General features: G+C 46.9%; 1 protein-coding gene across 1 annotated transcript in view; it reads left to right on the forward strand.

Annotated features, from left to right (window-relative positions):
• OBSCN (obscurin, cytoskeletal calmodulin and titin-interacting RhoGEF) overlaps positions 1-25,136 on the forward strand; it is a 244,447-nt gene that overhangs the window by 48,965 nt on the left and 170,346 nt on the right. The window contains exons 7-19 of the mRNA XM_063122933.1: positions 1,197-1,481; positions 2,542-2,823; positions 3,206-3,496; positions 5,200-5,490; positions 6,995-7,276; positions 8,469-8,750; positions 11,440-11,715; positions 12,084-12,359; positions 13,832-14,122; positions 15,285-15,566; positions 18,990-19,265; positions 21,938-22,213; positions 24,727-24,993. Of these exons, the coding sequence (XP_062979003.1) occupies positions 1,197-1,481; positions 2,542-2,823; positions 3,206-3,496; positions 5,200-5,490; positions 6,995-7,276; positions 8,469-8,750; positions 11,440-11,715; positions 12,084-12,359; positions 13,832-14,122; positions 15,285-15,566; positions 18,990-19,265; positions 21,938-22,213; positions 24,727-24,993 (3,657 nt within the window). The remainder of the gene's footprint in view (positions 1-1,196; positions 1,482-2,541; positions 2,824-3,205; positions 3,497-5,199; positions 5,491-6,994; positions 7,277-8,468; positions 8,751-11,439; positions 11,716-12,083; positions 12,360-13,831; positions 14,123-15,284; positions 15,567-18,989; positions 19,266-21,937; positions 22,214-24,726; positions 24,994-25,136) is intronic.

Below are 25,136 nucleotides of genomic sequence, written 5' to 3' on the forward strand. Positions count from 1 at the left end.
AATTCTTTCCTCCACCAAACTCCTGCGTCATAGTTAGGGGCAGAAAAAAGGCCTCACTAGTCCTGTGAGGGATCCATATGCCACCAAGTCAGCTGTCTGAGGGAAGAATTGTGTGTCATAGGGTGACCATATGGAAAGGAGGACCGGGCTCCTATATCTTTAACAGTTGCCTAGAAAAGGGAATTTCAGCAGGTGTCCTTTGATTGCAGGCAGCACCTGGTGAAGTGCCCTCTTCATCACAACAGTTAAAGCTGCAGGAGCCCTGCCCACTTGACCAGATACAAAAAAAGGCAAGGCTCCTGCAACCTTTAACTGTTGTGATGAAGAGGGAATTTCACCAGGTGCTGCATACATACAAAGGACTCCTACTGAAATTCCCTTTTCTATGCAACTGTTAAAGATACAGGAGCTCTGTCCTCCTTTCCATAGGGTCACCCTAGACTGTGTCAGAATAAGCACCCCTGTTCCCATGGCTTGGACATTATCTGATCGGTCGTATAGGGAGGAACAGTTGCTTCCAGGGAAGGGTGGCTTTCCAAGAAGACAGTTAGAACACATCAGGCATGATGTGAGGGAAACTATTCCTTTGTTTGAGGGGAAAAGAAACTGCAACTGTAAACAACTTTACTGTTACATGGAAACCACCATTACACATATACATATATATATATTGCATTTATTTATTTATTGCATTTGTATCCCACCTTTTTCCTCCAAGGAACCAAGGCAGCATACATAATCCTCCTCCTCTTCATTTTATCCTCACAACAACAACCCTGTGAGGTAGGTTGGACTGAGAGTCTGTGACTGGCCCAAAGTCATCCAGTGGGTTTCCATGGCCGAGTGAGGACTAGAACCCAGGTCTCCCGGCTCCCAGTCCAACACTTTAGCCACTACACCACACCGGCTATATTCCTTGCAAGGAGCTAAAGACAGCTAAACCCATATAAAACCAAAACATTACACGAACACCATTAAAATCATAACTTTAACATTACAAAAACACAATAAGATATAATAAAACCCTCACTACAACACCGGAAAACATAAAACACTGGCCTATACTCCAAAAGCGTGTACAAATAAATAAATCTTTAACTGGTCAACAATTCTTTGCTATTCAACTAGCCCAAAAAATGGCAACGGTGCCAATCAACGCTGCTGTGGTGTTTCTTTGCTTAATTTTCTCACCGCAGAGCCCGAGCAGGTATTTGCCAGCAAGGAGAAGGTGGAGAAAGAGATCAAAGCTGCCCTTTCAGAGAGCGCAGCTCTTGCCTGCGAGGTGACTCAAGCCGACGCAGAAGTGAAGTGGTTCAAGGATGGGAAACTGATCTCCTCCAGCCACAAGGTCAAGGTAGAAGCTGAAGGCAAAACCCGTCGGCTGGTTGTCCAACAGGTGGAGAAGAAAGATGCGGGCGAGTACACCTGTGAGGCCGCTGGCCAGAAACTGACCTTCAACGTCATTGCGACAAGTCCAAAAGGTTGATAAATTTTCCCGCTATGTATGTATGTATGTATGCATGTATGTATTATTGCATTTATATCCCACCCATTTTCCTCCAAGGAACCCAAGGCAGCGTACATAATCCTCCTCTTCTCCATTTTATCCTCACAACAACAACCCTGTGAACTGGGCTGAGAGTCTGTGACTGGCCCAAAGTCACCCAGTGGGTTTCCATGGCTGAGTGGGGTCTAGAACCCAGATCTCCCGACACGCAGTCCAACACCGTAGCCACTAGACTACACTGGCTGTATATTTGAGGCTGCCTTTTTCATTGGCCAGCACAAATACTGGTCTCTTTCCCTTGGCTGCTAATGCTGAAACATCGAACCTCCCAAAGACTAAAATGGAATCTTTGATGTTTATGCTGCTATGGGCCAAATTATGTGAAAAACCGAATTTGGCCCTCAACTAAATGGAACGAGGGAGGTGATGTTGAGGCATCAAATAGCAGCCATTAGTAGGTCAGCCCCTCTGATTTATTTGGGCATCACTTCTAGGCAGTGCAGGTGGAAAAAACAATAATAATGGTGGGGCATAGTCTGGAAAGAGGTCTGCCATCTTTTTAAAGGTCATGGATGTTCTGGTTTTTGTTATTAATCTGGGGAGCACACAAAGGAAAGGACATAGAATCATAGAATCATACAACAGCAGAGTTGGAAGGGGCCTCCAAGGCCATCGAGTCCAACCCCCTGCTCAATGCAGGAATCCACCCTAAAGCATCCCTGACAGATGGTTGTCCAGCTGCCTCTTGAAGGCCTCTAGTGTGGGAGAGCCCACAACCTCCCTAGGTAACTGATTCCATTGTCATACTGCTCTAACAGTCAGGAAGTCCTGGCTCTGTTTGAAGTCCTCTTCAAAATGGAAGCGGAAGAGAATGTTGAGGGTTGATCTGTGAGACATTGGAAGAAGATGGCTGATGGAACCTTAGTTTGTTATGTGAATATGAGCCACCGTTTCAGATGTTAATAGGAAACCTTCAGGTGCCTTGAAAAGGAAGGTGGGTTTATAGAATGTTCCTTTTCCTCTCCCCTCCACAGCCGCAGAAGTTGAGGATGTGTTTGCCAACAAAGAGACGGTACGGAGAGAGATCAAGGCGGTATCTTCGGAGAACGCCTCTCTCAGCTGCGAGGTGGCCCAGGCCAACACAGAAGTGAAGTGGTTCAAGGAAGGGAAACTGATCACTTCCAGCAAGAAATTCAAAGTAGAAGCTGAAGGCAAATCCCGGCGGCTGATTGTGCAGCAGGTGGAGAAGAAGGATGGGGGCGAGTACACCTGTGAGGCTGGCAACCAGAAACTGACCTTCAAAGTTGTTGTAGCAGGTAAAATACTTTTGTATTTCCATGGGTATCCTAGAATTTTGGGGGGACTGCTTGTGGTACCACAGGTTTTTGGCCACGGCAGAAGGATTACATTTTTAGCTGTCAGAACCCCTGAAAGATGGCTGAACACAAATTTTGTAACTGGGCCAATGCAACTTTGTAGCTTGTACATCTGAAATGAGTTGGCTAATTTGCTGTGTCTAGAACTTGTAGATAAGCTACATTTCGGCTTTGCCTTGTAAAGAGAGCCTGCATAATCATCAATGGTAGACCAAGCCAAAAAGATTGTAGCAGTTAATGAAGTCTGCAATTAATGAAGTGTTGATGTTTTGTTGGTTTAGCTGGAATGTCCTTTTTCCTCCCCTCCGCTCTGCCTCCACAGCCACAGAAGTTGAGGAGGTATTTGTCAACAAAGAGAAGGTACAGAGAGAGATCAAGGCGGTCCTTTCAGAGAACGCCTCCCTCAGCTGTGAGGTGGCCCAGGCCAAGGCAGAAGTGAAATGGTTCAAGGATGGGAAAATGATAACATCTAGCAAGAAATTCAAGGTAGAAGCTGAAGGCAAATCCCGGCGGCTGATTGTGCAGCAGGTGGAGGAAAAAGATGTGGGCGAGTACACCTGTGAGGCCGCTGGCCAGAAACTGACCTTCAGCATCATTGCAACAAGTCCAAAAGGTTGATGTAGTTTTTTATTTGTTGTTGTTGTTGTTGTTTATTCGTTCAGTCGCTTCCGACTCTTCGTGACTTCATGGACCAGCCCACGCCAGAGCTTTCTGTTGGCCATTGCCACCCCTAGCTCCCCCAAGGTCAAGTCTGTCACCTCCAGAATGTCGTCCATCCATCTTGCCCTTGGTCGGCCCCTCTTCCTTTTGCCTTCCACTTTCCCTAGCATCAGCCTCTTCTCCAGGGTATCCTGTCTTCTCATTATGTGGCCAAAGTACTTCAGTTTTGCCTTTAATACCATTCCCTCAAGTGAGCAGTCTGGCTTTATTTCCTGGAGTATGGACTGGTTTGATCTTCTTGCAGTCCACAGGCACTCTCAGAATTTTCCTCCAACACCACAGTTCAAAAGCATCTATCTTCCTTCGCTCAGCTTTCCTTATTTATTTTATTTATTTATTTATTTATGGATTTTTATGCCGCCATTCAGCCAAAAAAGGCTCTCATGGCGGCTTACAAAAGTATTTCTTGACAGTCCCTGCCCACAGGCTTACAATCTAAAAGACATGACACAAAAGGAAAGGGGATTGGGAGGGAGGAGGAGGAGGGGGATGTGTCCAGCTCTCGCAGCCATAGGTTACTACGGGGAATACCATTGCTTTAACTATGCGGACCTTTGTTGTCAGTGTGGTGTCTCTGCTCTTAACTATTTTATTGAGATTTGTCATTGCTCTCTTTTCATAGAATCATAGAATCATAGAATAGCAGAGTTGGAAGGGGCCTACAAGGCCATCGAGTCCAACCCCCTGCTCAATTCATTGCTCTCTTTTCATTTACCCTATTATATATTTGTCATTGCTCTCTTTTCATTTACCCTATCATATATTTGGGTCTGCCTTTTCCACTGCCCAATGCCACCGCCATAATTTCATTCCTTTTCCTTTGATGTTGAAGCATAAAGTAGTGGCCATGGCACCATTCCTTTGCTCTGGAGGAGGGGTGTGTGTGTCATAACATTTTTGAAGTGTATCCAAGCAGTTTTGAGCCTCCGGTGCTCGAAAAAGCTCCTGGGGCCATATGTCTGATTAGTCCTGCAGTGCAGAGTGAGCAAAGAATTTGTGGTACAAAATACTACTTGTTCCTTACCAACTTCAAGGAGACTTTGCCCACATGATATAAAGAGGGGTGATCCTCTGTAAATATAGAAGGTTGGCTACTCTATTGTCCACTGCAAGCGCTGTGTTGTCACATGCGTTTTTGTGGGTTTTTCTCAAGGAGGTTGTGATGGGGGAAGTCATGGAGCATTGAGTGTATGTTTCTATGTTCCTGACCCCCTATGGCAGTGGTTCTCAACCTTCCTAATGCCGCGACCCTTTAATACAGTTCCTCATGTTGTGGTGACCCCCAACCATAAAATTATTTCCGTTCTTCTCTACACGATCCATTGTCATGGGGTGGTTTGCTAATGAAAATAACACATAACAATAGCTTTAATAATACAAAAGATGATACATGACATAGTTCAGTCAATACAGTTTCCTAAGACCGTCGGAAATATGTGTTTTCCGATGGCCTTAGGCGACCCCTGTGAAAGGGTCATTCGACCCCCAAAGGGGTCCCAACCCACAAGTTGAGAACCGCTGCCCTATGGTGTTAATCAAAAAACTTGAAAGGGGAAATAGAATGAACAAACATTGCTTTTCCTCTTCTTCCCCTAGTTGCAGAAGCTGAGGAGGTGTTTGCCAACAAAGAGAAGGTGCAGGAAGAGATCAAGGCGGTCCTATCGGAGAACGCCTCCCTCAGCTGTGAGGTGGCCCAGGCCAAGACGGAGGTGAAATGGTCCAAGGATGGGAAAGTGATCACTTCCGGCAAGAAATTCAAGGTGGAAGCTGACGGCAAATCCCGGCGGCTGATTGTGCAGCAGGTGGAGAAGAAAGATGGGGGCGAGTACACCTGCGAGGCTGCTGGCCAGAAACTGACCTTCAACGTCATTGTGACAAGTCCGAAAGGTTGATCTATTTCCCCCTATATCCTATCATAATTGAGTATTATGTATTTTATCGTTTATTGTTGTTCCCCGCCTCGATCAAAATGGAGAGGCGGGCAAGAAATAAATTTATTACTATCATCATCATCATCATCATCATCATCATCATCATTATCATCATCATCACCACCTATTTGGCTCTGCCTTTTCCACTGACCAAAAGAGCCTCGTGTGGCGCGGAGTGGAAAGCGGCAGTTACTGCAGCCGAAACTCTCCCCACGGCCTGAGTTCGATCCCAGCGGAAGCTGGTTCTCAGGCAGCCGGCTCAGGTCGACTCAGCCTTCCATCCTTCCGAGGGTCGGTGAAATGAGTACCCAGCTAGCTGGGGGAAAGGTAACCGCGACTGGGGAAGGCAACAGCAAACCACCCCGCTACAAAGTCTGCCAAGAAAACGTCAGCGAAAGCAGGCGTCCCTCTAGGAGTCAGCAATCACTCAAGTGCTTGCACGAGAGGTTCCTTTCCTTTCCTATTTTTTCCACTGACCAAAGGTCACCACCTCCATTCCTTCTCCGCATCCCTTGGCTGCCAGTGCAGATAAATTGTGCATATATTGCCAAGTGAACTGGAATAATGGGAGGAGCTGGTGTTGAGGCCTAAAGTAGCAGCGACAGGTCAGCTGCTCTGCCTTACTTTGGCATCATTTCTTTGCTCTGGAGGGGGTGTCATAACATTTTTGGACTGGGTACCAACATTGCTCCAGCCCACATTTCAGATCCCTGGGGGCTGAAAAATCTCCCAGGCCACATGTCTTCGGAGAATTATTTCCCATGCAAAATATAGGTATTTTGGGGGTTCTTTTGAAGGAGGTTGTGATGGACAAAGATGTGGCTTTATGGAAGCAAATTCGAGCATCTAGAGCCAGGTAAGGCCCCCCTCCCCACGTACCTGCCTCCATCGCGGTCCGACGGCAGCTTCAACTGAGGCCCAGGCTTCAAACTGGAAGACCAGGCCGCCTGGTCTTCCGGTTTGAGGCCTGGGCCTCAGTTGAAGCTGCTGCTGGACCGTGACGGAAGCAGGTAAGCCCCCCTCCCCTCCTGCCCCCTTACCTGGCTCTGCTGCCGTCACTGTATGGACTGCGCTGCCGCCAGGTAAGCCCCCCTCCCACCAAAATTACCTTTTTTTCAGAGCTCCGGATCGAGGCAAAGGATCTACTTGGTCTCAATCCACTTTGTCTCGATTTGCAGCTCCCCTGACCCGATCTGTCTCCTCCTTTGTCGGAGTCGTATCAAGCCGCTCCTCTATTGGTACTAAGAACCGAAGCGAAGCGGAGCACAGCCCTAGTTTGGAGTATTATTTGCCATACAAAATATAGGTGTTTTGTGGGTTCTTTTGAAGGAGGTTGTGATGGACAAAGATGTGGCTTTCTGGAACGTTGAGTGTGTGAGCCATGGGTTTCAGCTGTTAATGGGAAAACGTGAAAGGGCAAATGGAATGATCGTACATTGCTTCTCCTCTTCTTCGCTCAGTTGCAGAAGCTGAGGACGTGTTTGCCAACAGGGAAACAATACAGAACGAGATCAAGGCTGTAACTTCAGAGATTGCCTCCCTCAGCTGCGAGGTGGCCCAGGCCAAGACAGAAGTGAAGTGGTCCAAGGATGGGAAAGTGATCACTTCCGGCAAGAAATTCAAGGTGGAAGCTGACGGCAAATCCCGGCGGCTGATTGTGCAGCAGGTGGAGAAGAAGGATGGGGGCGAGTACACCTGCGAGGCCGCTGGCCAGAAACTGACCTTCAAAGTCGTCGTAGCAGGTAAAATACTTTCGTATTTCCATTTGTATCTTAGTATATTTTGGGGGCTGCTTGTGGTACCACAGGCTTTTGGATGTGGCAGAAGGACTACATTTTCAGCTGATTACATACATCAGTTCTCAGAACCCCTGAAAGATGGATTAAGGCTGTGCCGACACAAGATGTGCAACTGGGCCACTGTACATTTATTTATTTATTTCATTTCATTTCTATGTCACCCAATAGCCGAAGCTCTCTGGGCGGTACACAAAAATTAAAACCATGAAGAGCATAGTAAAACAACCAACAATTTAAAAATACAAAATACAAAATATAAAAAGCACGACCAGGATAAAACCACACAGCAAAAATTGATATAGGTTAAAATATGAGATTAAAACAGCAGAGTTTAAATTTAAGTTAAATTAGATGTTAAAATACTGAGAAAATAAAAAGGTCTTCAGCTGGTGACGGAAGGAAAACAACGTAGGTGCCAAGCGAACCTCTCTGGGGAGCTCATTCCACAGCCGGGGTGCCACAGCAGAGAAGGCCCTCCTCCTGGTAGCCACCTGCCTCACTTCCTTTGGCAGGGGCTCACAAAGAAGGACCCCTGAGGATGATCTTAAGGTCCGGGCAGACACATATGGGAGGAGGCGTTCCTTCAAATAACCAGGCCCCAAGCCGTTTAGGGCTTTGAATGTCAATACCAGCACTTTCAATCGGGCCCGGACCTGGACTGGTAGCCAATGAGGTTGTAAAAGGACCGGCGTGATGTGATCTCACTAGCCAGTCCCTGTTGGTAGGCAGGCTAAGTCATTTGAAATGACTTAGATATTTGTGTGAGTGTGTGTGACTGGCTTTGCTCTGTCTAGGACTTGTGAATAAGCTACATTTCTGTTTTGCCTAGTGAAGACTTACATTTCGCTCTAAATCTTACATGATCTGAATACCGATGGGAAATTGTAAATTAAAATAAAAGATGCTGCTGCATACGTGAAATAAATGAATGATTTGTTCTCTTTTAGTAAACATGGACGCCCACACTATTGCACTCCGTGTGAGGTGGGTTGTAGCGTGCAGTTTGTGGGCATTTCTCTGAAGTGTAAAGACCATGCTTTAGGGAGCATTTGGCGTGTGGTTATGTGGTCCTGACGCTTCTGTGACCCATGGGTATCAAAGGGTATTAAACATTTCTTGCCCTCCTCCCCACTAGATGCAGAAGTTAAGGATGTGTTTATCAACAAAGAGAAGGTACAGAAAGAGATCAAGGCTGTATCTTCGGAGAACGCCTCTCTCAGCTGCGAGGTGGCCCAGGCCAAGACAGAAGTGAAGTGGTCCAAGGATGGGAAACTGATCACTTCCGGCAAGAAATTCAAGTTAGAAGCTGAAGGCAGATCCCGGCGGCTGATTGTGCAGCAGGTGGAGAAGAAGGATACGGGCGAGTACACCTGTGAGGCCGGCAACCAGAAACTGACCTTCAAAGTCGTCGTAGCAGGTAAAAATGATTTCAAATTTCTCTTTGTATCCCAGCATATTTTGGGCTGCAAGTGGCATCAGACGATCTCTACCATGGCAAAATAAATCCTTTTTATTTATTTTTTGCTGATTGTTTCAGCCCTGAGATCTCCTCATAGTTGGCTTAAAACAACTATTTTGTAAACCGCCCAGAGAGCTTCGGCTATGGGGCGGTATATAAATGTAATAAATAAATGCCAATGCAAGTTTTGGAATTGGGCCACCATATATCTGAAATGAGTCAGATTTGCATGCATTAGACCCCTTTTATACTGTCTGGAACCTGAGAATAAGTTACATTCTTGTTCTGCTTAAGAGCTCCATGTATTGAAAATCTCCCTTGGTCTGCATACTCCAAGGGAAATGCTTTCTGGATGTTGGTGTAGATGTATTTTGGTAGGCCTACTAGTCTCTGCAGGTTTTCTGTTTAGTTTTTTGATGGGATGCCAGTGACTGATGTGACTAACAGAATAATTGTTGTTGTTGCTGCTGCTATTATTATTATTATTATTACTACCGTATTTCTTCGATTGTAAGACGCCATTGATTGTAAGACGCACACTAATTTCAGTACCACCAAGAGAAAAAAAAACCCAAGACACATCTGCGATTCTAAGACACACCCCATTTTTTAGATGTTTATATGGGGAAAAAAGTGTGTCTTAGAATCAAAGAAATAGGGTATTATTAGCTGCCTCTAAATTGCCAGCTGTGAACCTGAGCTCCCCCACTATAACGCTGCATTGAGCAGGGGGTTGGACTTGATGGCCTTATAGGCCCCTTCCAACTCTACTATTTTATGATTCTATGAACTCCTAACTCTGCAATGTTTTGGTGAACTGCCCAGAGAGTTTCGGCTATTAGGTAGTATAGAAATGTAATAAACGAACAAACACGCACCATCTAGGCTCCTCTCCCACATCTCGCCCTCTACAGTCCACTGCCCCTCTCTCCCCTGCCTTCAGGAACCCCCCCCCCTTGCTATGAAGTCCCTTTTCCATTCCCCAAAGGCCACCACACCCCATTTTCAGAACCTGCCCACTTGGCTGCCAGCGCATTTTGGGAGGAAGGTTTTATGAAGGGTTTTAATTTGCAAGGGCTGTGCTTAAAGGACGGGGGAGGCAGATGTTGCGGAATTAAACGGGGGTACAAAACTCTACATAGGAGCACAGGGAACGTGACTTATACCAGGTCAGATCATTTGCCCATCTAACTCAGTACTGCCTGCTGAGACTGGCAGTAGTAGGGTGACCATATGAAAAGGAGGACAGGGCTCCTGTATTTTTAACAGTTGCATAGAAAAGGGAATTTCAGCAGGTGTCCTTTGTATATAGGGAGAACCTGGTGAAATTCCCTCTTCATCACAACATTTAAAGCTGTAGGAGCTATACTGCAGCTATACTGTGACCAGGAGGGGATCTGCACTACTTCTTTTAAAGCGCTTTAAAGCACTTTGAAAACGTTTTGAAAACTGTATATGCAGTGTGTCCTGGGCCTCAACAGTTGTCAAAACTGTTATAAAGTGCTTTAAAGTGCTTTAAAGCAGTAGTGTAGATCCTGCCCAGATTTAAAAGAGGGCAGGGCACCTGCAGCTTTAACTGTTGTGATGAAGAGGAAATTTCACCAGGTTCTCCATATATACAAATGACACCTGCTGAAATTCCCTTTTCAATACAACTGTTAAAGGTTCAGGAGCCCTGTCCTCCTTTTCATATGGTCACCCTATGCAGTAGCTCTCCGGGATCTCAAACCAAGATTGATTCCCCATCACTTTCTGCTTGTCCTCTTAAGTGGAAATGCCAAGGAGTGAACCTGGAGAAGACCAGGCCCCTTGCAGAGCAGTTGTTCTGCCACTGAGCTATCGCCCCGACAAATGGTGATGTTTTAAACGATTTTGAATTGGTGGGCAAGTGTGTACTACAAGTAATAAAACGTAAATTAAGGAAAAGATATGGCTGCAGACATGAGCTAAATAGAAGGATTTGCTCAGTATTAATAAAGGTGGATGGCCACACTACTGCACTCTGTGTGGTGTGTTGCAGCTGCAGGCAGTTTGTGGGTTCATAGAATCATAGAATAGCAGAGTTGGAAGGGGTCTACAAGGCCATCGAGTCCAACCCTCTGCTCAATGCAAGAATCCACCTCAAAGCATCCCTGACAGATGGTTGTCCAGCTGCCTCTTGAATGCCTCTTGATTTTGTTCTGACTTTATACTGTTAGTTTTACCCTACCCAGTGCCTGTTTACCCTACCCTGTGCCTGTTTGCTTTCTCTTCCCCTCCTTATTGTTTTATTATGGTTTTATTAGAATGTAAGCCTATGTGGCAGGGTCTTGCTATTTACTGTTTTACTCTGTACAGCACCATGTACATTGATGGTGCTATATTATTATTATTATTATTATTATTATAATAATAATAATAATAATAGTGTGGGAGAGCCCACAACCTCCCTAGATAACTGGTTCCATTGTCGTACTGCTCTAACAGTCAGGAAGTTTTTCCTGATGTCCAGCTGGAATCTGGCTTCCTTTAACTTGAGCCCATTATAACTCTTCTGTGATCCATGGTGTGTGTGTGTGTGTGTGTGTCAGAAGAGAAACCTTAATGTGCCTTGAAAGGGAAGGTGACATTATTGGATGTTTCTTGCCCTTTTGCCTGCTAGATGCAGAAGCTGAGGATGTGTTTGCCAACGAAGAGAAGGTACAGAGAGAGATCAAGGCAGTCCTATTGGAGAATACCTCCCTCAGCTGTGAGGTGGCCCAGGCCAAGGCAGAAGTGAAATGGTTCAAGGATGGGAAAATGATAACATCTGGCAAGAAATTCAAGGTAGAAGCTGAAGGCAAATCCCGGCGACTGATTGTGCAGCAGGTGGAGAAGAAGGATGTGGGCGAGTACACCTGTGAGGCCGGCAACCAGAAACTGACCTTCAAAGTCATTGCAGAAGGTACCAATGTTTTCATATTTTCCTTTATATCCTAGCATATTTGGGGCTGCAAGTAGCATTAGAGGGTCTCTACCATATTTACTCATCGTATAGATCAGCCCTCAGGTCTCCTAGTCAGTGGCTTAAAAAGTTTTGTAATTGTACCACCATGAAATGACTCAGTTTTGCCCTGTATGGAATCTGGAATGTGTTACATTTCTGCTTTGCTTAATAAAGAGCTCCATGTAGCTGGGAATCTTGCATGATCTGCATACTTGGGGGAAATTGCATCAGTGATGGGTCAAGACACAAATTTGATAGAAACCTGAAATTAATGAAGTGTTGGTGTTTTGTTTATTTAAAATTCCTTGCCGGTGTTAATGGTGAAGAAGCTGAGGACGTGTTTGCCAACAAGGAAACAATACAGAAAGAGATCAAGGCTGTATCTTCAGAGAATGCCTCCCTCAGCTGTGAGGTGGCCCAGGCCAAGACAGAAGTGAAGTGGTCCAAGGATGGGAAAGTGATCACTTCCGGCAAGAAATTCAAGGTGGAAGCTGACGGCAAATCCCGGCGGCTGATTGTGCAGCAGGTGGAGAAGAAGGATGGGGGCGAGTACACCTGCGAGGCTGCTGGCCAGAAACTGACCTTCAAAGTCGTTGTAGCAGGTACAGAATCATAGAATAGTAGAGTTGGAAGGGGCCTATAAGGCTGTTGAGTCCAACTCCTGCTCAATGCAGGAAGTTTGCATGTTTCTTTTTATACTCTACTATATATTTGGAGATGCTTTTTATACTGACCAAAAGCCCCCAACTCACATTGCTTTTCCCTCCCCACTTGGCTGTCAGTGCTGAAAAACTGCATATCCTATACTTGATACTTAAATTTTAAAAGAATACAGAAGATGCTGGTCCTGGGACATAAAGTAGTCACCACTGGTCAGCCCTCCTGCCTTACTACAGCATCAACTCTTTGGTCTGGAGGTGGTTTCATAGTAATTATTATTCTGTTTTAGACTCCAGAGGGCGTGAAAACAAACACGGGCCTCAATGCGATAGCCGTGCTATGCAGTATGTTCAAAGTAGTTGTCCATACTAAGTATTCCTAACAGTGATCCAGTCCTCAAGAAGACAATATGGGGACCATCTTCTCTAACCACAGTTGGAGATCACCCTATAGGTCTCTGCTTGTGATCTGTCATAGGATGAATTTTGTGATAGAGGTTGTGATGGGGGAAGACCCTGTCTTACAGATCACTGAATGTGTGATTTTATGTTCCCGACTCCCTGTGAAAGGGTTGCAGAACTTCAGGACTTTGTATTGCTGCCCCTTGTTAGAAAGGCAATTAGCAGAGTGTTTACCAGTCTCATATAGCCTCGTGTGGCGCAGAGTGGTAAAGCAGCAGTTTCTGCAGCTGAAACTCTCCCCACGGCCTGAGTTCGATCCCAGCGGAAGCTGGTTTCAGGCAGCCGGCTCGGGTCGACTCAGTCTTCCATCCTCCCGAGGTCCGTAAAATGAGTACCCAGCTAGCTGGGGGAAAGGTAATAATGGCCGGGGAAGGCAACGGCAAACCACCCCGCTATAAGGCCTGCCAAGAAAACGTCAGTGAAAGCTGGCGTCCCTCCAAGAGTCAGTAATGACTCAGTGCTTTCATGAGAGGTTCCTTGCCTTTTCCTTACCAGTCTCACATGCACACAAAAGGCTAAGAAGAGAGAGAGAGAGAGAGAGAGAGAGCAACCATACCTTTCTTTAGTGAAGAAAGAGAAGCAGCTTTACTCACAAGAATTCTTGCACATAAAAAGGCTGAAATGCCTCTTCTAAGTCTCGGTTCCTTGCGGCAAGAGCTCTAAGTTAAATAAGCTGGTATTTTGGCCACGCCCTCTTTGCCTTTAGCTCCACCCACCCATGGAATGTGGCTCCCGAGAACTTCTCCCAAATGGATTTCGGCCCTTGGGGTGAAGGAAATTCAGCAGCTTTGCCCTGTGAGACAAGGATTTCAGATGTTAATGGCAACTCTTAATGACAAACCCCTTAAAGTAGAACTTCAGCAATGGGGCAGTATAAAAATGCAATAAATAAATAAATAATAAATAAAGCGGAAGTGAAGTTATTGAACATTTCTTGCCCCCCATCCCTCTAGATGCAGAAGCTGAGGAGGCATTTGCCAACAAAGAAAAGGTGCAGAAAGAGATCAAGGCGGTCCTGTCGGAGAACGCCTCCCTCAGCTGTGAGGTGGCCCAGGCCAAGACGGAGGTGAAATGGTCCAAGGATGGCAAACTGATCACTTCCGGCAAGAAATTCAAGGTGGAAGCTGACGGCAAATCCCGGCGGCTGATTGTACAGCAGGTGGAAAAGAAGGATGGGGGCGAGTACACCTGCGAGGCCGCTGGCCAGAAACTGACCTTCAACGTCATTGCGACAAGTCCAAAAGGTTCATCTATTTCCCCCTATATCCTATCATATATTTGGCTCTGCCTTTTCCACTGACCAAAGGTCACCACTTCCATTCCTTCCCTTGGCTGCCAGTGCAGACAAATTGCGCATATATTGCCAAGTGAACTGGAATAATAGGGAAGCTGGTGTTGAGGCCTAAAGTAGCAGCAATAGGTCAGCTGCTCTGCCTTACTTTGGCATCATTTCTTTGCTCTGTAGGGTGTGTCATAACATTTCTGGACTGTGTACCATGTTTGTGACCCCTGGGGGCCTGAAAAAGCTCCCGGGCCATATGTGTTCAGAGTAGGGCTGTGCACAGACCCCCCGATCCGCTCTGGATCCCGATCTGCAACTTCCAGATCGGGTCCGCTCCGCCCTGCGTTGATCTGCCTATGCTCCAGTCGATCCACTGCGGGGTTCCGGATCGGAGCTCCATGTTCTCCCGCCTAGACTTGCATTGAAAATCAAACACCTATAACTTTTTTACTTTTAATGTTAGAAACTTCAAAATCGGCAACATGAGAGCTTAGAAGCAAATTCGAGCATCCAGAGCCAGGTAAGGCCCTTCTCCCCATGTACCTGCCTCCATCGCGGTCCAGCGATAGCTTCAACTGAGGTCCAGGCTTCAAACCGGAAGACCAGGCCGCAGCGGCCTGGTCTTCTGGTTTGAGGCCTGAGCCTCAGTTGAAGCTGCTGCTGGACCATGTCAGAGGCAGGTAAGCCCCCTTCTCCTCCTGCCCCCTTCCCTGGCTCTGCCGGCATCACCGCGGGGACTGTGCCGCTGCCAGATAAGCCCCCCTCCCACCAAAATTACCTTTTTTCACAGCTCCGGATGGAGACGAAGGATCTGCTTGGTCTTAAACTGCTTCATCTCGATCCGCAGCTCCCCCGACCCGATACGTCTCCGCCTTTGTCGGAGGCGAATCAGGCCGCTCTGCTATCAGTTCTAAGAAGCGAAGCGGAGCACAGCCCTAGTTCGGAGCATTATTTGCCATGCAAAATATAGGTGATTTGTGGGTTCTTTTGAAGGAGGTTGTGATGGACAAAGATGTGGCTTTCTGGAACGTTGAGTGTGTGAGCCATGGGTTTCAGCTGTTAATGGGAAAACGTGAAAGGGCAAATGGAATGATCGTACATTGCTTCTCCTCTTCTCTGCCCAGTTGCAGAAGCTGAGGACGTGTTTGCCAACAAGGAAACAATACAGAAAGAGATCAAGGCAGTCCTATCGGGTAACGCCTCCCTCAGCTGCGAGGTGGCCCAGGCCAAGACAGAAGTGAAGTGGTCCAAGGATGGGAAAGTGATCACTTCCGGCAAGAAATTCAAGGTGGAAGCTGACGGCAAATCCCGGCGGCTGATTGTGCAGCAGGTGGAGAAGAAGGATGGGGGCGAGTACACCTGCGAGGCCGCTGGCCAGAAACTGACCTTCAAACTTAATGTTACAGGTGAGGAAAAAAGGGAAAAAAGGAAGATTTCTTTGGAAGGAGAGATGCTTTCAGAGGAACTTTGCATCAGGAGGACTAAATTTGGTTGCTTTCTATACCCATGGCTTTGTATGACTTTCTCTGAGTATCTGCCCAGTTACTTGCCCTTTCCTCATGGCCAGCAAAAATGAAGGAGGGGAAGTATGCAAATTAAACTACGGGATTCACTGGATGTGCAAAAAACATTCAGTGTCTCAAAGTTTAGTGAACGGGCAGAATGTGAGTTACTTCGGGTTGGCACAGCAAATTTAAAAAGCTCTTTCCGTCAAGGCAAATTTGTTTTTATTTTGTTATTTATAAATAAATACAGTTGTCAGCTTCCTTTTGCCACTTTTTAAAAATTAAAGCACACATAACTTACATGAATAATATAGTTGTGTAAACATACAACCATCTTCGGTTGGTTCGCCAACTACGGCCTCTCCTGGACAGGGATAGCTTGGCCAAGGTGGTACAGGCATTGGTAACCTCAAGATTGGATTACTGCAACGCGCTCTATGTGGGGCTGCCCTTGAAGCTGCTCCGGAAGCTGGAGCTAGTGCAGAACGCTGCAGCTCGGCTGTTGTCTGGAGCTGCCCCTTTCCAGCATGGAACTCCTCTGCTGAGGGAACTGCACTGGCTGCCTATTCGCTACCGGGCCAGGTCGAAGGTTCTGGTACTTGTGTACAAAGCCCTAAACAACTTGGGACCAGGATACCTGAGAGAGCGTCTTCTCCCTTACCAACCTGCCCGGTCACTGAGGTCATCTGAGGGCCTGCTCCTGGTGGTCCCACACAGATCCATCCTCCGATTGGATTCCACCAGGGGAAGAGCCTTCAGCGTGGTGGCCCCGCTCCTGTGGAATTCCCTGCCTCTGGAGGTCAGGCAGGTGCCAACCTTGTACTCCTTTCAGCGCCTCCTGAAAACATCTTTATTCCAAGAAGTCTTTCTCTAACATGCAGCCTTGGATTACTGTTATTGCTTCTTTTTAAATTTTGTTTAAACTGTTTTTATTCTGTTTTTATTTTCATTTTACCTTGTAAACCGCTCCGAAATTTTTCAATGGGGAGCGGTATATAAATATTCTTAATAAATAAATAAATAAATAAATAATACAACGAATCTATAAATATTCTAAAATAAGCACCCAGGATTGAAATGTGATGTACCATTACCAATTGTGTCGGCCTGGGAGAGAAATTAATGAGCAGCCTGACCTGGTTTCCCTTCAATGAACTCTGGGAATTGTAGTTTCTAATGGCACCGGAACACCTTTACAAATTTCTCAATTCTGTAGTATTCAAATAAATAAAAGTGGGCTCTGTGTCATAGGGTGGAGTTACTCATGGATTCATGGTCTGGAAATGTCAGGTTGCTTACACCAGAGTATTGCAGGACCGCCTCTGCAGGCCCCAAATGTAGGGTGACCATATGGAAAGGAGGACTGGGCTCCTGTATCTTTAACAGTTGCATAGAAAAGGGAATTTCAGCAGGTGTCATTTGTATATATGGAGAACCTGGTGGAATTCTCTCTTCATCACAACAGTTAAAGCTGCAGGATACCTGCCCTCTTGACCAGATGCAAAAGAGGGCAGGGCTCCTTCAGCTGTAACGGTTGTGATGAAGAGGGCATTTCACCAGGTGCTGCATGCATACAAATGACGCCTGCTGAAATTCCCTTTAACAACTGTTAAAAGTACAGGAGCCCTATCCTCCTTTCCATAGGGTCACCCTATCCAAATGTGTCTTTCACAGGATCCTGCCTATTTTGTATGGATCATCTCATTGACAAAACTCTGATAAGCTGCAGTGGGACCCCAGATTTCCCTGGAACGTTGCTCTAGAGTGACAGCCTTAGCAGGGTTCCAAGCAATGTATATAAAATCCTAGAATCCTGGAATCGTAGAGTTGGAAGGGGCCTATAAGGCCATTGAGTCCAACCCCCTGCTCATTGCAGGAATCTACCTTAAAGCATCCCTGACAGATGGCAAAGGCGGCAGAGTCTCAGGCGGCATGACTTTCACTCCAGGCCATTGCTAGAAAGGTAGTGGTTGGAGTGTCGACTAAGGCTGGGGAGAGCTAGGTTCGAATCCTCACTCAACCATGAAGGTCACTTTGTGACCTTGGGGTAGCCGCTCCCTCTCTCTCAGCATGCCCTACCTCACAAGGTTGTTGTAAGGATAAAATGGGTGGTGGTGGTGGGAACATCCCTATGTTTTATATGTTTTTAATCAGTTTTATGTATTTTATGGTATTTGCAACTAATGTTGTTCCCTGCCTCGATCCAGAGGGAAAGGCGGGTAAGAAATAAATTGATGATGATGACGACGACGTTCCTGGTGTTTCTTCTCCCCCTGCTCCTCTGTAGCACATGACTCAATTATTTGCTTGATCCATCTGCTCTGTCGGTACTTTATTTATTTATTTCATAGAATCATAGAATAGCAGAGTTGGAAGGGGCCTACAAGGCCATCAAGTCCAACCCCCTGCTCAATGCAGGAATCCACCCGAAAGCACCCCTGACAGATGGCTGTCCAGCTGCCTCTTGAAGGCCTCTAGTGTGGGAGAGCCCACAACCTCCCTAGGTAACTGGTTCCATTGTCATACTGCTCTAACAGTCAGGAAATTTTTCCTGATGTCCAGCCGGAATCTGGCTTCCTTTAACTTGAGCCCGTTATTCCGTGTCCTGCACTCTGGGAGGATCGAGAAGAGATCCTGGCCCTCCTCTGTGTGACAACCTTTTAAGTCTTTGAAGAGTGCTATCATGTCTCCCCTCAATCTTCTCTTCTCCAGGCTAAACCTGCCCAGTTCTTTCCGTCTCTCTTCATAGGGCATTTATTTATTCCAAGGAATGTATTTATTTTTAGTGTGGTGCACCTGTTTTGCTCCTGCCCTCTACTTGTGGCCTCTGAATGTTGAGGGTCGATGTGGGGGGAGAGGTGTGGCAGCGGGCTGTTCTGTGTTTGGTCAATGCTTTGGAGTTCATTACCACAGCAGTAATGGTGAAGTGTGAGTTTTTAAGAAAGAAGAGCTAAAGCATTTTCTCCAAAGAAGCATCAGTGTTACACTGATCATATATAAACCACTTTCAGACCTGTTTAACTGTCCTGTCCAAGGAACTTTGGGAATGGTACTTGCATGAAGTGGCTAGATGTTTCGGTACCATTGGAAAGATGTTTTCGGTACCATTGGAAACTACAATTCCCAGAGTTCATTGAGGGAAACCAGGTCAGGCTGCTCATTAATTTCTTCCACAGGCTGACACAATTTGTGGCCTATGAAGTGGACATAATCCTCCAGCTATGCCTGGGGGAATGCTGGGGCTCACGAACTGCTTTAAACTGGCAACATAGGTTTTTCGCCCTCCTGCTCACTGCTTCTCTGTTGCTTCCCTCCCCATGATAGAGGCTGTGACTATATTTGCTAATAAGGAGAAGGCACAGAAGGAGGTCGTGGCTGTCCTGAAGGAGAGCGCTGCTCTGGTCTGCGAGGTGACCGCCGCTGAGGCTGAGGTGAAATGGTACAAAGACGGGAAACCCCTCAGCTCCAGCAAAAAAATCAAGGTGCAGTCTGAGGGCACCACCCGAAAACTGCTCCTGGAGCAGGTGGAGAAGAAGGATGCCGGGGAGTACACCTGTGAAGCTGTTGGCCAGAAGCTGACTTTCAAGGTTGAAGCAGTTGGTAAGTTCCATTCACCTGTACAAGGGGAAAGCAGGAATGTGTGAAATGTGGGCTTGCGTTGGAATGAGCCATTCTTGAGTGACCTAGTGCCAGCTCCAGGCAAGACACCCTCCATGGGCCTTCTCCCTCAGGAATCTATCTTCTCACCACCATTCTTGGTCCTCCTCTTCCTGCTCCTCCTCCTCTTTCTCATCATTGCTTGCTTGACTGGCAGAGAGCCAGCGAACAGGCAGGTGAACAAACAGGTTGCAATGATGAAGAGAAGGAGGAGCAACTCCATGGGGCTCTTGTCAGTGGGCCCCTGATGAGGTGTGGGCCCTCGGCAGGCGCCCAACCATTCCTACACTTGACGCCAGCCCTGCTTTCACCATCTCTCTTGCGAGAGTGCTGTTGCACCATGTCCTGCCTTGTTGGTCCCTGGCTGATGGCTGGTTGGCCACAGAGTGCTGGACTAGATGGACCCTTGGTCTGATCCAGCAGGGCTCTTCTGATGTTCTGATGAAGAACATCAGCCCTATGAAGAGAGACTGAAAGAACTGGGCATGTTTAGCCTGGAGAAGAGACGATTGAGGGGAGACATGAGAGCACTCTTCAAATACTTAAAAGGTTGTCACACAGAGGAGGGCCAGGATCTCTTCTCCATCCTCCCAGAGTGCAGGACACGGAATAATGGGCTGAAGTTCCAGGAAGCCAGATTCTGGCTGGACATCAGGAAAAACTTCCTGACTGTTAGAGCAGTACGACAATGGAATCAGTTGCCTGGTGAGGTTGTGGGCTCTCCCACACTAGAGGCCTTCAAGAGGCAGCTGGACAACCATCTGGCAGGGATGCTTTCGGGTGGATTCCTGCATTGAGCAGGGGGTTGGACTCGATGGCCTTGTAGACCCCTTCCAACTCTGCTATTCTATGATTCTATGATGTTCTTATAGATCTGGTACCACCTTGCAGGCCCCAGCATCTTGTCAGGTCTTTAACGTGAAAAAGGCTTCTGCCTTTCGGTGAGTGGAAGACATGGGCTGCAAATAACAGATGCCCTTGTAGGAGATGCCGTTTGGGCAGCTGCTCGGAGGCATCCCATTTCATCCTCCAGGCATTCGATGGGGAGAATGATACTCTGTTTTGAGTAGCTTCCATTGTTCCTTCAAATGATCATGTAAGAGATTAAGTGGATCCAGTGTAAGCTGGTGGTCCTTCTATAAAGAAATGGATAGGGTAGAACAGAAATGTTTGTGGGATAGGTTAGGGATGACCTCAGAGAAGGTGTGGCATGGCTGCCTCTAAGGGCTCATCTGCACCAAGCAGGATATTCTACTATGAAAGTGGTATGAAACTGGTATATAAAAGGCAGGAGCCACACGACTGCTTTATAGGGGTATTGAAGTGTGCTGCAGGATCTACGCTACTGCTTTATAGTGGTACTGAAGTGCACTGACAACTGTTGGGGCCCGTGACACATCTACACGAAGCAGGATATAACACTATGAAAGCGGTACATGGTCTGTGTCAATGGGCCCCAACAGTTGTCAGTGCACTTCAATTGCACTATAAAGCAGTCGTGTGGCTCCTGCCTTTTATATACCGCTTTCATACCACTTTCATAGCGGAATATCTGTTTGGTGTAGATGAGCCCTATGACTCAATGGCCCAGTTCCCACAATGGTTCCCACCAGTTGTTTTTTTTTAAGCAGGAGCCGGCGAGATCACATTACGCCAGTCCTTTTACAACTTCATTGGCTGCCAGTCCAGGTCCGGGCCCAATTCAAAGTGCTGGTATTGACATTTAAAGCCCTAAACGGTTTGGGGCCAGGTTATCTGAAGGAACGCCTCCTCCCATATGTACCTACCCGGACCTTAAGATCATCTACAGGGGCCCTTCTCCATGAGCCCCTGCCAAAGGAAGTGAGGCAGGTGGCTACTAGGAGGAGGGCTTTCTCCGCTGTGGCACCCCGGTTGTGGAACGAGCTCCCCAGAGAGGTCCGCCTGGCACCTACACTGTACTGCTTTCGTCGCCAGCTGAAGACCTTTTTATTCACTCAGTATTTTAACACTTAATTTTAACTTAAATTTAAATTTTACTGTTTTAACTCTGTATTTTAATCTTATATCAACTTTGCTGTGTGGTTTTATCCTGGTTGTGCTTTTTATATTGTATTTCGTAATTGTGTTTTAACCTGTTGGGTGTTTTACTGTGGTTTTAATTTTTGTGAACCGCCCAGAGAGCTTCGGCTATTGGGCGGTATAAAAATGTAATAAATAAATAAATAAAAAATAAATAAACAACATTTTGTTCCTGGGTAGTTCAGTGTTGTGTCTGAACCTGCACGTCTGGCTTGTCTTTCCCCTGAAAAGCCAGAGAAAGAACCTCAGAACAAACCACGGATTCTTTCTCTGGCTTGTTGGAAGAGAGACAAGCTGGAGGTCCAGTTTCAGATGCAACACTAAGCAACCCTTGGATGGAGAATCCTGGGTTGTTTAGCCACTCCAATGCTTTTTGGAACAAAGCTGTGCTCTCAGACACTACCGTCTGCTGTGGTGGTGAATTTGTGTGCGCATTTCCCTTCCATTTTAATTTCTTTACTTCATTTGAGAATCTCTTGAGTTTGGAAGAAATCTGGCTGTTCTTATATATCGCCGTTGGGGCTGTTTTTATTTTTTACTATTTGCTCCTACAGAAACCGAGCCAAAATTCCAAAAGAAAGTTGCCCAGGAGAAACCGCTGGTTGTCCAAGAGGCCAAGAGCATCATCCTGTCAACTTCAGTGGTGCCTGATAACGCTGAGGTCAAGTGGTTCAAGGACGGAGCGGAGATCAAAGACGAAAAAAAGTATGAGATCAGAAAAGAGGGCGCCACGAGGACCCTGACTGTAAAACATGCTGAGGTCAAAGATGCTGCCGTGTACACTTGTGAGACCAAGAGTGATAAGCAGCAGTTCCAAGTGCAAGTTCAAGGTGAGAAAAAACTTCTCAGAATATCTCAGAAACATGTCAGGGATGCTTTAGGGTGGATTCCTGCATTGAGCAGGGGGTTGGACTCGATGGCCTTGTAGGCCCCTTCCAGCTCTACTATTCTATGATTCTATGAATTCTAGGAGGCACAAATAGATAGGAATCAATGCACAGAGAGAGAGAGAGAGATGAAAACTGGTCAGCCTGGTCGTAAAGCAGGTTGATAGCACTACCTTAGAAGGTAGAACTTAGCTGCAGATTCTGGACATGTTTTATACCTGGCCAGCTGTTCATAGAACTGTGACTGTGATGCCCAAGAAATGCTGGCCAGGCCTTCGATGCGCCCTCCCGTAGCAATGGAGTAACACAGCCTGACACAGCCAGTTTGAACAATAGACCAGAGATCATGTTAAAGACCATAGCTCAAGTTAAAGGAAGCCAGATTCCAGCTGGACATCAGGAAAAACTTCCTGACTGTTAGACCAGTATGACAATGGAACCAGTTACCTAGGGAGGTTGTGGGTTCTCCCACTCTAGAGTCATTCAAGAGGCAGCTGGACAACCATCTGTCAGGGATGCTTTAGGGTGGATTCCTGCATTGAGCAGGGGGTTGGACTCGATGGCCTTGTAGGCCCTTTCCAACTCTGCTATTCTATGATTCTGTGATTCTATGTTCTCCATCCTAGGGCCTCCAAATGCAGAACGTTGCAGGCCAAACCCAAGCCACGTAAATGCAAGCCCAACTCCATCCTAGCTTGATGGCAAGGCAGTGGCGGCACCAGAAAAAAAAAATTCTTGGGGGGCACAGAAGGGTCAAACTATAGTACTGGTTCTCCTCTATTCCAAGAAGGTCCAAGACCTAGAGCATAATCACACGGGGAAAATCGTGTTTCCTTACCGTTGCTTCTCCACCCTCACGTTTCTCCCCGATTGCTTCCTCATTCTCAAGGAAGAGGAAGGAGGAAGTAAATGACGTGTCCATGTCCCATTCAGTGGGCTGTTTTGATCCAGCCTCTTCTCCTGCACACAGCAGGAGATAGTGTGGTAAAAGAGAAAAACCTCTTTTGGTTCGTGATTCAACTAAGATACAAAGTCCAATAATTGACCTCAGCTGGGGTAAAAGACATAAATACTTTATTCTTGTGCACAAGTAGACCCAGGCTTGAAAGGCAAGCCCTGAGTAAGTTAGAACGGAGCTGGTAGCGATACATATAGGATTAGAAGTTTGCTTAGCATGTGATGTGCGTTTGGCCAATCAGGGTCGCCTATACTATTAAGCTGAAAGTTGAAAACTGAGGACACAAAGAACATTCTTGAGCTGTTAATAGGAACAAGGGAAGCATCCTTAAGTGGGGGCTACTATGAGAACCATGTCCAAAGTTGCCATCTCTCAAGGCTAAGAGATAGAGACAGTGTGATTAACAGCAACAGAAATCATCATACAGAAACACGACAAAAAAATCATAACAGAAGTGTTGAGATGTACAATTTACAAAAAGAGCAGCAAGTTCCGTCTCAAAAAATAAGTCAGACTTACTGGGGTGTTACTAGGGTGTTTTTTTGACCCACAAGGAAAGCTAGAAGAGGCGGAAGGTGTGCAGGAGGCAGACATCGTCATGAGAGGGGCCCACAAAAATCCGTGAGTGCCCAGTAATGAGCGTGCAATAAAACGCTCGTCTAACGGAGTTTCTAATTTAAAACGTATTGTAGGCTGCCAAATGCCTGAGTGAAGAGGGCAGTTTTAACCTGGTGCTGAAGCGATAACAATGTTGGCTCCAGGCGGGCCCCGTCAGGGAGATCATTCCATAATTGGGGGGCCACCAACGAGAAGGCTCTCTCACTTGTTGCCATCCCCCGAGACTCACTTTGAGGAAGTATGAGGAGGAGGGCCTTAGATGCTAAGCGAGGTGCGCATGTTCAGTGCGGCCACAGTTTGTCTTTTGGTGTTCTTTATTTTCTGGCTTCCCTCCCGCTGAGGAAGACTGAGGGCTGCATCAGACTTTGAGAACCTGAGTGCCATTTTTTCTTGGTAGAAAGGCAGGGAACAATCCCAACAGATAAATAAACAATAAATAAAAACGCCTGTTTAGTACATACAAGGAAGGAAAGGAAAGGAACCTCTCGTGCAAGCACTGAGTCATTACTGACTCTCGGAGGGACGCCAGCTTTCGCTGACGTTTTCTTGGCAGGCCTTATAGCGGGGTGGTTTGCCGTTGCCTTCCCCGGCCGTTATTACCTTTCCCCCAGCTAGCTGGGTACTCATTTTACCGACCTCGGGAGGATGGAAGGCTGAGTCGACCCAAGCCGGCTGCCTGACACCAGCTTCTGCTGGGATCGAACTCAGGCTGTGGGGAGAGTTTCGGCAGCAGAAACTGCTGCTTTAGCACTCTGTGCCACACGAGGAGGGACAGTCAAAAACTGAAGCAGCAGCAGAAATGTCCAGTCCTCCTTCTTCTCAAAGAGCCTGGGAAAAGGTGGGTATTGATGTCCTTTTGCCTCATGCCAATTCACTTCAGAAATCCCCGTGAAGTTTGCCAAGAAGCTGGAGCCTGTTAAAGCTGAGATTGGAGGGACCCTGACTCTGAGTTGCGAACTGAGCCAGCCCGGGGGCAAGGTGGTCTGGCGCAAGGATGGAGTGGAACTCAAAGCCGACAAGCGCTACCAGATGCGTGAGATGGGGGAAAAGCGTGTCCTGATCATAACAGGGCTCCGGGCAGAAGACAAGGGCGAATACTACTGTGAAACCAAGGATGAGAAGTGCAGCGTTCACGTCGCCCCCGCAGGTATGGGTTGGGGTCTTGGTTCCAGTGGAGGCTGGTGGCTCTGTTGTCAATGGGGTGGTGAATCCGCTACGGGTTTCAGCCAGAACACTAACGGAGCTCCATTAGAGTTCTGTCTGGTTCTGACTGAAACCTGGAGCAGATTC

The sequence above is a fragment of the Elgaria multicarinata genome, chromosome 1 (assembly GCF_023053635.1).
Source record: "Elgaria multicarinata webbii isolate HBS135686 ecotype San Diego chromosome 1, rElgMul1.1.pri, whole genome shotgun sequence".
NCBI lineage: Eukaryota > Metazoa > Chordata > Lepidosauria > Squamata > Anguidae > Elgaria > Elgaria multicarinata.